This window comes from Ixodes scapularis, unplaced genomic scaffold, assembly GCF_016920785.2.
Source record: "Ixodes scapularis isolate PalLabHiFi unplaced genomic scaffold, ASM1692078v2 PGA_scaffold4__175_contigs__length_147842914, whole genome shotgun sequence".
Taxonomy (NCBI): Eukaryota; Metazoa; Arthropoda; class Arachnida; order Ixodida; family Ixodidae; genus Ixodes; species Ixodes scapularis.
In genome coordinates, this window is record NW_024609879.1 from 144,067,767 (window position 1) to 144,084,311 (window position 16,545).

General features: G+C 47.4%; 1 protein-coding gene across 1 annotated transcript in view; it reads right to left on the reverse strand.

The window, feature by feature from the left end:
- Positions 1-15,120, reverse strand: part of LOC115311291 — a 47,474-nt gene extending 32,354 nt beyond the window's left edge. The window contains exons 1-5 of the mRNA XM_040209405.1: positions 15,084-15,120; positions 9,485-9,568; positions 7,532-7,579; positions 5,556-5,668; positions 185-259 (exon numbers count right to left, since the gene is read on the reverse strand). Of these exons, the coding sequence (XP_040065339.1) occupies positions 185-259; positions 5,556-5,668; positions 7,532-7,579; positions 9,485-9,568; positions 15,084-15,105 (342 nt within the window). The 5' untranslated portion in view covers positions 15,106-15,120. The remainder of the gene's footprint in view (positions 1-184; positions 260-5,555; positions 5,669-7,531; positions 7,580-9,484; positions 9,569-15,083) is intronic.
- Between the last annotated feature and the right edge of the window lie 1,425 nt (positions 15,121-16,545).

The window sequence follows — 16,545 nt, forward strand, 5'->3', positions numbered from 1 at the left end:
GCATGCCAACGCACGGGCGAATGGCGTTTAGGCAAAATACCCCATACTGCTGAGGCTGCAACATCACTGATGTATGGTGCCGATCGCCGAGTGCGCCACGATGCGGCAAGTATACGCTCCCCCCCCCCCTCCCCCATGCGTGTACTCCACTCGGGCTGAGGCGCGAGCGAAAAGGACATCTTACACTTAGGCAGCTGATTCCAACCAGCCTCAAATTGAGTCTCAGATGGTGTGGCAGTCCGCTGTAAGTTGCTCTCACCTACAGAAGAAAAAAAAAACGCACCAGAGATGTTAATGATATCGACGAGTAATAACCTTAAATATGCCGAGACGGGCAAAAAAAATTCCGCCGTAATGAAAATAATTAATTACAAAATAAAAGAAAGCTACATGATAACTGACAGCTATAAAAGAAACCCATGGGGTGGCCTATTTTTACACGCTTTTTGCTCTCTGATTGGTCGTTCGGCGTCTATAGATGCAATCTGTTTGGCTGTGAGGAGATGATGAGATGCCTCGGAGGCTTGCACTCGCCCTGCTAGTGCGTCATAGCTATAGAGCCCTGCGTGCATAACAGTTTGATCATCCGCATCTGATCCGCATCCGCAAACTTCGCATCCGCAACGCTCTTAAATCTTGGTGGATTGGGTGAAAAAATTGGTGCATTAAGAAGAGAAGAATGTTATAACGCGGAGTAACGAATGCGCCCCTCCCTGAGGGTCGCAGGTTGTTTTGTCCCGGTCCTTCCTCGAAGTCGTAGGTCAGGGCCGGGTGATCGTGGACAGCCGCGAAGGATGGTCGCTTCTTGCTCGTTGGTGGTGGCGGAGCCTCGAAGAAACACGCTCAAAATCGAGAGCAACGATTGATAAAAACAAATATATTAAAACGACAACAGCAAACTTGGTTACAGACCTCTACTGTCCGCTCACGGCAGTAGAGATACCAAAAAAAACCGCGCCTCGGCGCAAAGTGCCCACCGCGCACGGCGGGGCTCAAAAGAAACTGCTCGTCGCTCGCGACAAAGCTACACGGACCGGCGGACCGCGGGAAATAACTTGCTCCGCGCACGGGCTTGTTCAAACTCAACGTTTTCTCACCAGCGCGGTCGAGAAAACTCCCCGCTGACACAGGGCCTGTCCAATCAGGACGATTATACAATTCTATTGGCCCCAGTGCCAGCGGGTCCTCCACCAATTACAGAAAGGCCATCGAACTCGTCATTTCCCTTTTCTAAGAAGAGAAACAATGCTAGACCCCTGGGGGAACTCTCCAATTGGGGCAATACTTTACTACTTTACGGGGAAAACACCTTCCACTCCGCCGCGTCAAAACAAATTGGCGCCGTGTCCTTCGAAGTTAGCGAGTAAAGCGTAATGGAGTCCAGGTGGACCCAGACCGGCGCCCCTCGTCGCTAAAACCTTATTGCAGGAGTCCCCCGACTGCACAAGCCGTCACTAGAAACGCGCCGTGACGACAAAGTCGCCACTACCTCGCGGCGACGGGCAAGAATGTCTCTCTCCTTCCCGGGCCAAAGATTAAAAAGGGCTCAAGCCGCTCATCCCCCTATCCTCGGGGCGAGCCGTCGGGGTGCCCCCATCCGAACGGTTGAAGGTCGATTCACTCAGTTTCCAGGAAACGACAAAATTCTCAAGCGATCCCTACACGCGGTTATTTTAATCGAATAGTGGAAAGTACGAAAGACGCGTTTTTAAACCGGCAGAAAAATCAGTCAGTGAAAATTCGAAGTTATGGGAAAAGAAGCAGTGACGTTTTCAAGTAACGGCCAATTACTTTTTTTTCCTCGAGTAATATAGGGTGTCCAATGTCACCAGTCTCGATCTAAAATGGACCGCCAAAATCGAGGCCTGCACGTAGCAATCTAGACATTTCGTCAAACGTGTATTTTACAGGTCGTTTTTTTTTTTCTCGTAAAATTACAAAGCGTAACTCTTTTTGTCTAAAAAATAGGGCCAAGAAACTTGCCAGGCTCAACAACGGGCGGCGACGCAGACGACCAAGTCGAGATGCGGGGTGCGTCTGGCGCGCGTATTGATAGACGGCGCCTGTAGCAGTGCACGAAGGTGAGGCCGACCCACTGATCTCTACTATAGGGGGCTGGATGGCGCTTAGCTGCTCTCCGAGCCCGGCGCAAGTGAAGCCACCGGAAGTTCGGTGCTTGTCCCGGAAGTCAGGCGTGCGCTGGGCTTCCTAGTGCATTCAGTCGATATTTTGGACAAGGCTTTTTTGTGTCTTTGATTGGGTTTTAATACACCCGTTCTGAATTAAATCCCGAAAACGAGGCATTTGAACTTGGGACATATTCACAATTTGATCAACTAGAATCTCAATATTCTTACATTGCATGGCTTCCCATGATACTTCTCGGGTCCGCATGCGCTCTTACTGCGCAACAAGCAGGCTCTCTTGAGGGAACAAGCGAAAATATAGCGCCCTCGACACTTTTCGAACCAGCACTCGAAAGGGTTACAAAGCCTGCCAAGCGCTCACTTCCGGGACAAGTCGCTCACTTCCGGTGGCTTCATACCTGTTTGCTTAATGCGCCATCCAGCCCCCTCTAGTGGAGATCAGTGGGCCGACCAGCCGAAGGAAGCAGACGACACGCAGACGGAATCCGTTGGCAGCAAAAGCGTCGTCATTATGCAAACGCGTTTTTTTTCCCTTTAAGTTACGCTCTTATTGCCCAAATTTATTTTTTAACCAAAGGTACATTTCAAGAAGATTATGTTCATTCGAATAAACCATGGTGGTCGCGACCAATCTCGTTAAGGACGTAGCGCCATCTGTCAATACGAGCGCCAAACCCGCCCCGCTACCTGACGTGGTCGTCTGCGTCGCCTCCCGCCGTTGAGCCTAGTGAGTTTCTTGGCACTATTTTTTACAGAGAGAAAACTATGCTTTGTAGTTTTACAAAAAAAAAAATAAAAAATAAAACACCTTTGAAATACACTTTTGACGAAAAGTTTAAATTGCTACGTGCAGGCGTCAATTTTTACGGTAGATTTTAGATCGAGCCTGGTAAATTGGGACACCCTATAGAATAATTAAATACTTTTTTAACTAAGAGTAAATGTAGCTGTAATAACCGTAAGCCATTGCTTCTTTTTTCCAGGTTGCGCGTACAAGACTGGTTCCACCTCGGTTAAACGAGGTTGTGCCGAACTTCGGCTATCGTGCATTCCCCGCGTGCATCAACATGGACTTTCTGCTGATACTGCTAAGATTGAATGGACGTTGTGGAGGTTGAAGATAAGACATTTGTTTAATGTCATACGAAATGACCGACGAATGTAACTTAAATTATGAGCGATATTTCGGGTTCGTAAAACTTCGTTACATACAATCTTGCCACTCAGCCGTAGTGAGGGAAGTCTTACTTTGGGTGGAATTTTGTTGTAGGACTGTTGAGTTTGAAGGTGAAATCCATAGACCAGCTCGGAGCACGGGAAGCGAATGCTTGCGCTGCAGAACCCGGCGATCCCGTGTTCAATCTCCACTTCTACCCGTTTCAATCTTGATGGACATCGTACCGGCGTGCGGTCGTGTATCACTATACTGCGTGGTGCTGCACGTTAAAGAACTAAGGCTGAATAACTGAATAAATTGCTCAACTACAGCCGAGAAACACGTCGCCCATTGGAGCTAACTAACCTCTTTCTGTATAAATATATATGCAACAAAATTACAATTATTAACATCCAAACACGTTCGTCGGTTCGCGGTATATCGGTTCTGAAACTTTGCGTCTGTAGCCGCGGCTCATACTGGCTATGTATCCCGATCACCTGGCCTACAGAAATGAGATGGAAGTGTACAACGTTTTGTGTTTCATTTTCCACACGTTGAATGAGCAATTAATATAAGATTTTTTAAGGTTTTCTTTATCTAACAAGATATGCAAATGTATGTAATAATCAAAATGGCAATATTGTCTCATGCAGGCACGCGTCAGAAAGTGTGGGCATGCCCAACTTGAGATGCAGCTGTAATACGCATCGCCTGGATAAAAACTAAATGAGGCGGTTCGACGTTCCCTGCTTGGCTCATGTGGGCAGCCCAAGTCCAGGGTGTCCACACAAAAAGAGATGTTAGTGTTTTAAGTTTTCTTTACCCAAAAATAAAGTTCACCTTGCCGAAATGTAGCACTCGCGGTCTGGACCAGATACCAAGGCTTCCAAACTAACCGTTATCTGATTAAAAAGTTTAAGCGATTTTCCGAACTTTCTAATGAGAAAATGGCGGCTGACGAAACCCAGGAATACATGGGGGTGAATGGCGCGCCAACTTCCGCGAATTAACCTAATTTTCCCATCGAAAGTTTCAGAAAATTATTTGTAACTTGTAAAAAAGGGAACGATTATTATGAAGCTTTCGAATCTCGTCCGGCTACTAGCGTTACTTACAGGTTACAAGAGAAGTTGAGGGGGGTTTGGGGGGGGGGGGGGGGGGGAGGCGGCACTCTGTAGGTTTCTTTAAGGAAAGCTCAGGTTAGCTGCCAAAGGTGGCCCCCATGAGCCACCTTAGGCAGCTAAAAAGGGAAGGGGGGAGGGGGACTGTCGAGAGTGGGAAAGGGAGGTGCGGGGCCGAAAAATAAAGCCAGCTCTGCTTCTACTGAATTCCCTCTACAAATGAACATTTTGTTTCGAGGTTCTTCGTTTAGATGAGCACGGAAGCACCTTTCTTCTTAATTTTTTTTTTTTTTTACAAAACCTAAGCATGTCAAATATAGTAGCATAGAAAACTGCAGTGCGCGAACGGAACATATTAACAGATGGAACCGCAGAAACAGCTTTAAATTTACTTCGGGAAGAAACGTGTTCATACAATGTTTATTTTTATAACATTTATTATGTATTCTTTCAGATTTCCTCCATTCGCTTAGAACGCATTTGGCAACTATGCGGGCACGTTCCCACGAAAATAAGACGTAAAGCTCCATTGAAAAAAAGAAAAAAAAAATAGAGACGGATGCATGGTCACCCCTTACTTGGGACATGTCAGTCCTTTACACGCTGGACTAACCCTATATCTCTTACAGTCGTAGAGTGTTTCTGAATCCAATGTCACGCAAGTGCACTGACCCTCAAATATCGCGGAGTCTCTTTAATTCACAAAAAGCAAAGCCTAGACCAATTTGTTGTGGTCTTCGAGAAAATAAGTCGTGGAAATTAAGGTAGAAATCGTACATCAACACCGTGACCAAATCATAAATGCATAAGTATGGAGCGATCCAAGGTACCAGCAGGCAAAATAATTTAAGCGTGTATTTTCGACAGTTCGTAAATGGCGTACTGAGCATTAATGTGGTCACCTTCGTCAAAAAGAGGCAAAATAAGGCGGCAAATCTACAATAAAATAAACGCGCGTCTTTCTTTTTTAGTATGTCTGGCTTTTCATGCGACCAATTGGGGCCTGAAAAAAGTACAATTTATTATGAGCGACTAAAGATCTGCCTATCACTGAACATACAACAAAGCACACTTTTGTTTGTTGTTCTATATTTTTAACTGCGGGGCTAATGTTTTTTTTTTACTTACTCCATTCAGCAGAACCGTCATGTAAAGGCGCTGATCTCCGATAGTCTTAAACAAGTTGCAGTGTGAGTAGTCCGACAAGAGAAATACGTTAACGTGGCGTGTCAGCGAAGGAACTACATAAAAAAAGGAAGTAATTGTTAACTTGGTCGGTACTCATGAAATACTATCCGGAGCACAAGTTCGTCTGCTTCTTTCGGGGTTATGGGGGCGTTAGAACGCCTAGATCTGATTGGCTCTGATTCTTAGAACAGTGGGTAGGCCTCAAAGCAAGTTTCCTTGGCGTCTACCCACTATCCTCTAATCGGAGCGAATCAGAGCTCGCCGTTCTGACGCCACCACAACGCCTGCTCAGGAAGCAGACGAACCCGCGCTCCGCATTGTTTGATATTGCCGAGTCAGTTACCAAGGAGACCAGAAACATAGAATTAGAATTTCATTACATGGATATTGCGTGTCGTCACAGGATAGAAACGGCAGGGACGCATTTCAGCTGTTGTCCTGCCTCGAACGCGAGCTTCTTGGCTTCAATAACATTTAGGCGTCTCGTTAGCTTCGACCGTGCTCGCGCAACCAATGCACGCTGGAAGGCAACGAGACCGTGCTTGAGGCAGGGTGTCCGAAAGAGGCGCCATCACATGAGAGTAAAGCTCCAGAAAGGCGATTTCCGCTCTGATATGTCGAGAATAAAGGCTGGAACACAAGTGCGAAAAAATTCCGTGCGAAAAACGCACGGAATTGGAAAGATGCGGAAGTCGTCCCTACCAACCCTTTCTCGGAGAACGATATTATTTACTGCGCAAAGACAGCCAGCAGGGTTTCAGCGCGAAATCATTAACTGTCTTATGGAGCGAACCGACGTCATCAGCTTTGAAAGCACGCCAAACGTTGGCCAAACGGCACCTAAAATCTCCTCTCCCAAGTGAAGCCGATTTCCGATGGATTATGCTTCAATTGGCTGGCATGCGTCATTAAAGAACGAGGCTCCCATTGGCTCTCGCGCGGCGTAGTTCCAAAAAAACCCACCGGACTGGCCCTTTCCATGGCGGCGCAGCGCACGCAGCGGCGCGGCTGCCAGTAAAAAGGCAGCAGTGTCAGCAGAGCAAGAGCCCGCCCGGGCAGATTCCGGAGAGGTCGCACGGCCGAGCTCAGCGCGCCACAGCGCGGCCACTTCGCGAAAGCGCCCGCTCGGCCGTCCATTTCACTACGCCGCGGACTGGCTAAGAGGGCGGAAGAACGATGTTCATGCTTTTGCAGTCAGAACTGAAAAGTGGTTAGGTGTCCTCTGACTTTTGTTTTTGTTGTTAAAAGTATATCCGCGATTTCTGTAAAATAAAAATACAATAATGCTGTTTTTTTTTAGGAGATGATGTAGACTTGTTATGGGATTGGTTTTTTTTTTTGCGCCTGTGTTTGAGCCTTGAAGGCTGAACATATGTGAGAGAAACCAATCGATAAATGTGCGAAATTCGGAACACGCTTAAAATCGTACCACGCTACTATCAGAAAAGTACGAAGGTCAAATTGTTGGATTTCAACAGCAGCGGAGAAGGGCTATTGTCTGGAGCCCGCGACAAAAGGCAATGAGAATATCTGCTACCTTAAATCATTTTTCTGTTTGATTTGTTTTCTTTTTACTTTTTACTTTAAGGCGCACAACTGCGATTCCAGCGAGAAAGGTCAGTGTGTGTGTCTTCTTTCTTGTGTCCATTGTTGTTTGCGCCTTACACTCTGCTTCCTAACCCAAACATATGCTCGGGGAAGGTCTGCCGAAACGAACCAACCGAAGGACTCTAAGGAGACAAAATACGGCTCGTGTTTGTAAACACAAAACAAGTCTCAAATATTACGAACACCAGACTAAACTAGGCTGAAGGAGAAAAGAAAACACTCTATTGCCTCGAATTATTTTAAGTCTCGCCCAGATTCGGGGTCCTTAAGTTTCGTATCTCACGAAGCCGGTGTCCGAAGTAATCTACCTGAGGGGGGCTTCGTAGGCACTGGTTGCGTGTGACTGTGACACGTATCTGAAAAAAAAAATGCATTTGAAATTAAAATATTGCGTCAGCAGAAAAACAAATCACACACAATACGAGCTCCTTTCGTTCTCAATTCACTACATCCGCAAAACAATATAAAATCAAGGTAAAAAAAAAACCTCTGTAATTAAATTTACATGATATATTTATTGTGGATAGGTAATAAACACTGGACGGTCCAAAATAAAACATAATATTGTTAATCATCTATGTGAAAAAAAAAACTACAATTTCCCAAAAGAGCACAACTAATCAACAAATATATTTCTCGGTTCTAAATCAAGAGTGTATACGCAATGAAGTGGTCGACGTTCGAGAGGGTTGCCAGTAGAGCCCTCAGCCTTTGAGATCAAAATTGAAACTTCAATAACTTCGCGAAAACAAAACAAAAAAAAACTTAGTTGCTGTTCTTGTGTGCTTACTAGTTCAATGTGCCTATTGATGTGTCGGTCAATATTAAGGCAAATCGGTGCCTATCAATATTTCGCCGGAGTTTACCGTAGTTTAACATATCACGTGGTTGTGGCATGGCATAGACTCATTGAACGTTCCCAGGCCACCGGAACTCACAAGCTTCGTTTCAGAACCGAGTCGCGGCGCTGCAGTCGCAAAGCGCGTACAGTGTAGCGTTCGTTATCGTGCGCAGTCTTAAATCAAGTTTAATGGCCTGTGGCGACATTGTTTTTTTAATATTAAAGTTATTTCCTTCGTTCCGAGTGGTCTGTGAGTTGCTCCTCGCTGTCTCGTTTTTTTTTCTCGCCTCGAAACAGATCGAAGTCGAGTGTTAGGCTTAGCGCCTGAGGCCTTTAGAGTTTGAAACGCAGCACCAACGCAACCGGAGCGTGCAAATAAGACGGCAATCTTCCTTGCCGAACCAGATTAGCGGCTAGTTGATATAAAACATCTAGAGAAAACGCACTTTCCCTTCGGTCCTAACTCATCGACGCCCAGAGCTCCCACCCGCGTGTACCCGCCGTACCCGTGGCAACGTAAAAACGTTTTAAATACGTTTTTTGTAGTTTTGGGCTCATCTCCAAAATGGCCGAATGATTAATTCCGCCGCGGGCTAAACCAGCCAATCAGAATTGGATTCTGCGGGATTGACTTCCGGTGAGACGACTGAATGGAATTCGATACTCTGGGAACATTCAGTGACTCCAGTGCGGCATATTGTTCACCCGAAACCCCAAACGAATGTTATTCGGTCGCAGAAGGTATCAGTGGTAAAAAGCCTGGCTCCTTGAGATACCGGCGCGTGGTACTAGTCGGGCTCCTCATTGACGAAAATACTCAAGAACAAACCTACAAGTAGTCGTCCCAGAGTGCTTCGCTGGGCAGTGAACACGCTAAAGTTCCCGAGAGTCTTCAGTTGTGAAAATCACGAAGAGATATTTGCCATAAGCATCGTATTTTGCGGAGAAATCCATAGTCTTCTCTTTGCGCATAATCCGTATATCCAGTGCATAATCCGCCGATAAAACATACCAAAACACAACGTACTCTATATAAAAAAGGCTCGTTTTTGAAGCCTTAAGAAGTCTTTCAGTTTGTGAAGAACGGTTTCGCCTCAAGCACTATCGCCACCTAGCGCAGTAAGAAGGTAAAAAGGCAACTGGGCGAAGAAGAGCTCTTTCGCATCATAAAAGAAGCTTAGAAGAAATACTCATAGGTTCTTTACAAAGGACCCTTTAGGGGGTACGTAAAATAACTTTTTAGGCTGCAAATTATGGACAAGCCGAAGAACCCCCCAGAACGATCTTGAAGAAAAAAAAGTATTAGTAATATAGTTTGCACATCATAATTTTTAGCTTTTAAACGAGTGTAGTCGGCGGAGCAAACAAATATGGTACATTTGATTTAAGGGAGAAACGTACATCCAAATACAGCGCTCACCTGCGTTTGGAATCCTCGGGAGAAAAATTAACAGCAGCAGCAGCAGCGGCGGTCCAGAACTCCATAGTGATGAAAGGTATATGCCTGGGTTCGAAAGAGTATACGTTTACACATTTGTGTCTGAGAGCGGCCAAGCGCGTTCTACCAACGCCTCTTAAAAGATCAGGCCTGCGTAGCTCTCTTTCTTTAGGCGTCATCACTAGTGAATCCCAGCAGCGCCACATATCCTGCGTCAGCAACGTCGACAGCGCGACTCGCGTGCAGCGTCTCACAGCGAGCGCGACGCTAACAAGAGGCGACGCCAAGAAGGACGCGTCTACCACTTTGCGGCAGCCCTCGTCGAGAGTGCGTTTGCCGCTTGGGGAGGGGCGAAGATCCACAAACGGTGACGTCATCAGCAGGCCTCGTCTTCTATTGACGGGGAACCCGTTTGTTGTCCCCACACCTCGGTGCTTGCCCAACACGAGGACTGCGGGCATGCCCACAAGCCTTGTGGGCATGTCGACGCCATGATGTTTACGTCGCCTTCTTCAAGAAAGCGAGGGGCACACTGTAACGTAACAAAGACTAACAATAAACGAAGTGGCGTTTATTGTGGCCGTATTTCAAAATTTACACCATCTTAAGCGCGAGACACATGCGCGAAAAATCCATCCGATCCGTCGTCCGATCCGGAAATACGACTGCCTGATCCGAAAAGTTTGATCGCTTCAGACATCGGATCGGCAATCCGGCGTGTGTCCGACGTGCCAGATAGTTTCGCACGGCGTACGGACTGTCGGAAGCGTCCAGCCAATGAGAGCATAGGCGTAGACTACGGGGGGGGCATCGGGGCTTGTGCCCCCCCCCCCCCCCTCCCCTCGGGCCCGGTCCATGATCCTTACCGAGACGCTGTTTACGTGCCTTGCAACGACCTTCTAGTAGCGGCATGGAAACAAAATAACACCACGTTGCCTTTATTGACAAAATACATGGGAAATGGAATACCAGCGTGTGTTCGTTAGCTTCAATCTCCAGTTCTTTCAAGAAAGTAACGCGCAGCACCCCCGCCGGGAAAATGGAAAGTCTACGCCGCTGAATGAGAGCAGAGCTAGCGCGAACGTCATGATGACTAACTGACCCAGTTAGTCTTCATGACGTTCGCGCTAGCTCTGCTCTCATTCAGCGGCATAGACTATTTCCATTTTCCCGGGAGGGGGGAGGGCAGGCTGAGTTCTCCCGGGGGGGGGGGGGGGGGGGGGGGGGGGAAAGGGGGTGCTGCGCGTGGAGGGACGAACAAGAAAACCGGACGGGCGACGGGAAGCCGGACGCGTGAATCCCGATGGCCCATCCGAGAAAGATGGCCTCAGCAAAGAATGGACGCGCCAGCTAGAACGAGCTCCTAATTTCGCTCGTGAGAGCTGAACCGTTATCCTGAGACCAGAGATCGGTATGGGAACGCGAACCTCCACTGGAGCGCTTGGATCTCTTGGGTGAAGCCGAACGGGTCGTCGCGTCGCATGCAACGTCGGAAGCGTGTGTCTCAAACTGTCGCGTGCGGCGATTCGGAGCTGCGTTCGGACTGTCGGATCGGACGTCGGATCGGACGATTCTGCCGTCCATGTGTCTGGCGCTTTACTCCAGGGCCGGATCCATCTGTGTTAGATCTGGAACACAGCCCTGTTAGTGCCCCAACTCTTTCGAAAGCAATCGTCAAAAAATACGAGCTTGACCCAAATTCGGCTTTTGTGCTGAGCTCGGCATATGCATGGCGGCGTCCAGAGGCCCGGTGCCTGCAAACGTCTTAAGGCCCATACGCACATTCGCGTTTGAGCGCAGTGCGTTCCGTAGCGGCAAGCGGACGCGTTGCGTTGTGAAGACCGCTTGCGCCAAACTTGTACGCACATTTGCGTTGACACGCAGTCAACCGCAGTCAAGAGCCAATAAGAACGCGCTATCGTCGCTAGTGGCTCACCAATAGTAAGCGAAATCCAAGGCAACATGGCGGCGCACAGCGACAGCGTCGAAGTGTTCGATCTTGGGACAATCTCGCCGGCTTCCCCGATGTTTTCTCAAGCTTGAACCATCGCAGCCTTGGAAAATGGGAGGCACTCACTTGATCGAATGACGTTTTAGCGAACGCCCACGTTTCATCGAACGACACTTTAGCGAATAGTCGGACGCCGCGAAGCGGCGTTTTCGGGTGGGCCAAGTGAGTCCCTATTTTTGTAATGAGTTGCCGTAGACTGTCGCCGCGAGGCGGCGTAAAGCGCAGCGCGACGGATGGGTTAACGCGCGCCCCCGTTATTCGCTAAAACGACCATTCGCTCAAATGTCGCCGTTCGCTAAAATGTCATTCGCTCTTGTGATATGGACCCTTGGAAAATACAGTCCCCACCGCTCCCCAAAACGAAAAAGCAAGCTCTGCGACCGGCGAACCGGATACGTCTCCAGACGTCTCGCCGAGTCGGCCGGGTGGGGCGAGCGAACACGTCACCCCCTCTCCTCTTTCGGCTTCTGATTGGTCGAACGCACCCGAACGCACCGCAACGCTTCGGAAAGTTGAACAAGTCTCTACTCGCTTGCGTCGCGCTACCGAGCGTTGCGGGGAGGCGTGCGTCGCTCTGCAAGCGACCGCGCCTGGCCGCAAGGACTCCGCAACGCACTCAAACGCGTTGAAACGCGAATGTGCGTATGCACCTTTAGATCTGCAAGCTCGAAAACTTTTTTTTTTTTTTTTTTTTTGTACAAAAGTTTTGCAAGACAAGAACAGAAAGTAGGAGACACAAGGCCGGCGCTACTTTCAGCTCGCTGTTTATTGAAACAACACGAATTTCTTTTGTAACGTGCATTCCGCACTCTCAAGATTGCCGGTCTTAGCAGCCAATTAATGTGGGCTCGTTCTGAGCATGCGCTCCAGATAGCACTAACAAATAAGGCGACCAGTGAATACGCCTTATACTGGAAGTTAAACATCGCTCACTGATATGTAAAAATACTGTAGCTAAAACAGTTTCATTTTGGAGCGAAACTCTTAAGCGCCCGTTTCCGGGTTGAGCGGCGACGCCGTTGGCGTTGGCGCAACCGCGCGCGTTGCATAATGGGAAATTTTCCAGCTAACTTCAGCGGAACATTTTGCCCCCTAAATTTAGTGGGGAAATTTTTCCGCTAAATTTAAGGGGTAAATTTTCGATAAATAGGAAGTTTTCGTAGATCGTTTCCGCTGTCCCGCAACGCTCTCCGTAACTTGCTACGATACCCGAAACTCTGCAGTCGAGGCCATCGGCGCGCAGGCGCAGTAGCGGCTACTTCGTTGCGGAGGGCTTAGCGGAGGTGGAGGCGCGGTCTACGAGAATTTCCTAATTTCAAACTAAATTCGGTGCGAACATTTTTGGCTAGATTTCCCGTTAAAGTTAACGGCAGTATTTCTCCCCTAAATTTATCGGAAAATGTTTGCCGAAATTTTCCGCTAAATGGGAGGGCACCAGCCGAGGAGGAGGGGAGGCTACGGAGGGGGAGGAGGGGTATACCCTTTCTTCCTCCTCCTCAAGAGCTGCGCTCTAATTCGGCATTACAGAGAATTGTAAACGTCTTTAATTTTCTATAATGTTAATAAAGTTACCTCCTTTTTGCTACAACACTATAGTTATTAGGCAATTCCTGTTCTCCGATTAAAGCAAAAAATGGCGCGCGTTTTTTTTTTTTTTTTATAGGAATGCACAGGAGCACCGCAAAAGTAGGTTGGTTGCTGTCTGCTTCCGCTTGAGTTCCACAACTGAGGTAATCTAGTAACGTTGGCTCCGGCGCGCCAGCTGTGCGCCGTCTGACGTCCCTGCTCCTCGCGCACGCGCAGACCGGCGAGGCGTGCGCGGCGGCAGCGGCTCCGGCGCGCCAGCTGTGCGCGTCGCTGCTCCTCGCGCTTGCGCAGCACGGCTCTTTGACAGCCACGCGAAACTGCTCAACCTCGGCCAGCGTAGCTCACGCTCCAAAATACCTAATGACTTGCGCATTTGACACAGCTTGATTGGTCCCTATAAGCTCGTAGCGTCGGCTGTGGATGGACTTGAGCTGAAACAAAGTATAATTGAAGGATGTGGTTGTGTTTGTATTTGGTCCTGCGTGTTTCTTATTCCTTCAATCTTGAATTAATTTTGTCTTGAAAACCCACTCGCTGATTTCGGCTAGATCACTTTGCAAGTGAAACCTAGTAAGCCATCTGTTTTCGCTATGACTCTTTGAACTTTAAGCACTGCATTCATGAGAAAGTCAACTGACGTCGGGGGAGAACAAAAGAGGGAAGGCATCGGTATGTACAACAAAGGGCAGGGCGCCAACAACTCATTGTTGCGGAGATGCCGGAAGTCACAGGAGCAAATGCGAAAGAGCAGTACAAAAAAACAAACGGTCGACTAGAGCCATCAAGGAGCACTGTTGAGTAGAGTAAATCCAAAACCAAAGTAAATGAGAAATCATATACTTTGAGAAAAGTAGTAAGTTGGGTAAAGTACGTCTAAAAACAAAGTAAATGACAAGTTATATACTATACGAAAAGCAGTAAGTACACCGGGTGCAATGTACTCCATGTAAAGTACTATAAACACAATGTGGTTTCAGTAAACTACAAGTACTCTTTAACTTTCTTGGTGTCCTTTGATTCCCCTATGAAACTTTTTCTTCTTTAAATTGGTATTCATTGCCCAAGGATAATCAGGGGTGCATCGGTTATTTCCGGACATGGCGCCAAAGATTGAATATGTCAAGTGGCTTCAGAGTTGACAGAGCATCATTTTGTGATACAAATTTAACTAGACCAAATTTTATATGCGTTGTTTTGTATTTCGGGGGAATCGGTGGTCGAGTGTCCCAGCGCACCGGAGCTCGGAGGGCATAGAGCGAGAGCTTCGGTCTGTTGTATCCAAGGATCCTGGGTTCAATCCCCACCCCTGCCCGTTTCGATCTGGATGAGCATCGTCAAGGTGTGCGGTCGTGTATCACTACTGCGTGGTGCACGTTAAAGACCCCGGCCAAGCGATTGTACTGCACTGGCCGAATTCCGCATCTATACAGCTGAGAGAGAAATTCGCCCATTGAGTCAGACTAACTTCCGGCTGTATAAAGGTACAAACACCACACTTATTAATTATATTGCATTTAAATCGAAGACCCGTCAAGAAAGGAAGATTTAGATGAGGCTCAACACGAGCAAAAGGTACAATGCTCTTCGGAGCAAATTCGAGCGTTAATTAGCTTTTCTTTTTATCTTACACTTCGCTCGTCGTTCGCCAGTTACGTAACGTAAAAACGCGAAATAAAAAGCAAATAAAACTTTTTTTTTTTTTTAAATAGTTAAAAATTTAAGTTGTATTCTTTTTAGTATGGGTGCGTATGGCAAAGAGGAAATAATCGAGAAAATGCAGATGAATGAACCGTACTTGTTCATATGAATCAAAGTTTCACGAACCCGCTGAAATTCAAAATGAACCGCGGAGCCAGGATTTCAACTCCTTGACTTCTGCTATATATATATATCTAATTATATAGAATTTGTTTTTCACCAAGTCGGAGTTTTGAGTTTTCGCACGAGTAAGCGACGTTAAAACGATATTTTTCTTCCTCTTACCTGGATTTTTCCGTACCAGCATAGCCACTTTGGGTAGGGATATCTTCGGATTTAACGCGGTGCTTCTATGCTTTCCCGCTATTTAAGCGTGGGCCGCACATAATTTGTGCCCTCTCCCTCAGTGAGGCGCGTTATCAAAGCAGTGACCGCACTTCCGCCTTCACTACGAATCTTATCGGCTTGGAGTGAGCGGTCCCTTGGAGTTATACTTCGTTTCAGCTTCGGTCCGAGCGCGGCCAATGTTATGAGCCGAAGGGCCAATCAAACACCGCAAAAAGCACAGCGTCATGGCGTGCTGTCTGCGCTTGATAAGACTAGCCCGCTGAGGAGCACGCGCAGAGAGACGGCGAATACCGGCTGGTCCTATCAACTGCAGAGGGCATGCCATGACGTTGTGCCTCTTTCGCAGTTTGATTGGCCCTTCGGCTCATAACATCGGCCGCGCTCGGACCGAAGCTGAAACGAAGTATAGCATCCAGTTTAAATGTCAGCAAGAACAATAAAGACAACGCTTCTGTTAAGAATGAAAGAAGTGCGTGGTCCGCGTCACCTTTATTCCTGGACGCTTTATGCTACCGCAGTTACTCGGAAGTTAGCCCCCGAGCTGGAAGCGGTGATCCAGCAACTATTGCACTTTCACTAACTACCGCTTGGAAGAGTGGTGAACAACATGGTAACCGGACAAAAACTCACGGGACAAAAGCTTACCGAACTGAAGCTCACCGGAAAAAAGTTCACCGGACAAAAGCTCACCCGTTTTTTTCACATACCCGGACAAAAGCTCACCTCCTTTATTTTTTTTTTCTACCCGGGCAAAACACGGGTTAGGGTAAAGTGAGGACGCGATGGACATTGCACCATTTTTAGGAGAACTGGCATTCCATCCCAAGCAAAGATAAGCCAAAACAGGCAGAGAAGCAACGACTTGGGACCAAAATTTAGTTCACTAATATTGAGTGGAGCTGATAAGATCAAGCTTGCTTGACTCAAGGTATGCCGGAGCAGCCTTGTGCCACGCCCAAGAAACTTCGTGAAGCGAAATTTTCGAACCCGAAGAGTGACCAGAGAAGCGAAGTCACCCTTCGGTGACCTCGCTTTTTCATCGTGCTTATGTCACGCTAAGCGCGCACATGAAGGATAGGCATTATGTCCCTTCATTACTAATGGATGGGTTTTCTGGGGTTCAGGATAATACTTGAAGTGGACGATGAAGAGAATTAAATTCTTTCCGTCATTGTGCGTCGTAAATATATTTGAAATCAAGGATTATCTCAGGATGAGGGGGAAGGGAAACTGAAGCAAAACTGTAATAGAAAAACTATTGAGTTGCGAATTTTTTTAAATATTTTGAAGGAACGGGAGTGTTGGCCTTTTGAAAAAAGTACAAGAGAGATGACCAATTCAGAAAGCTGTGTGGGATTTTGGATAGGCTGGCGTTCCTTCCATCATAGCTTTTGCCCGA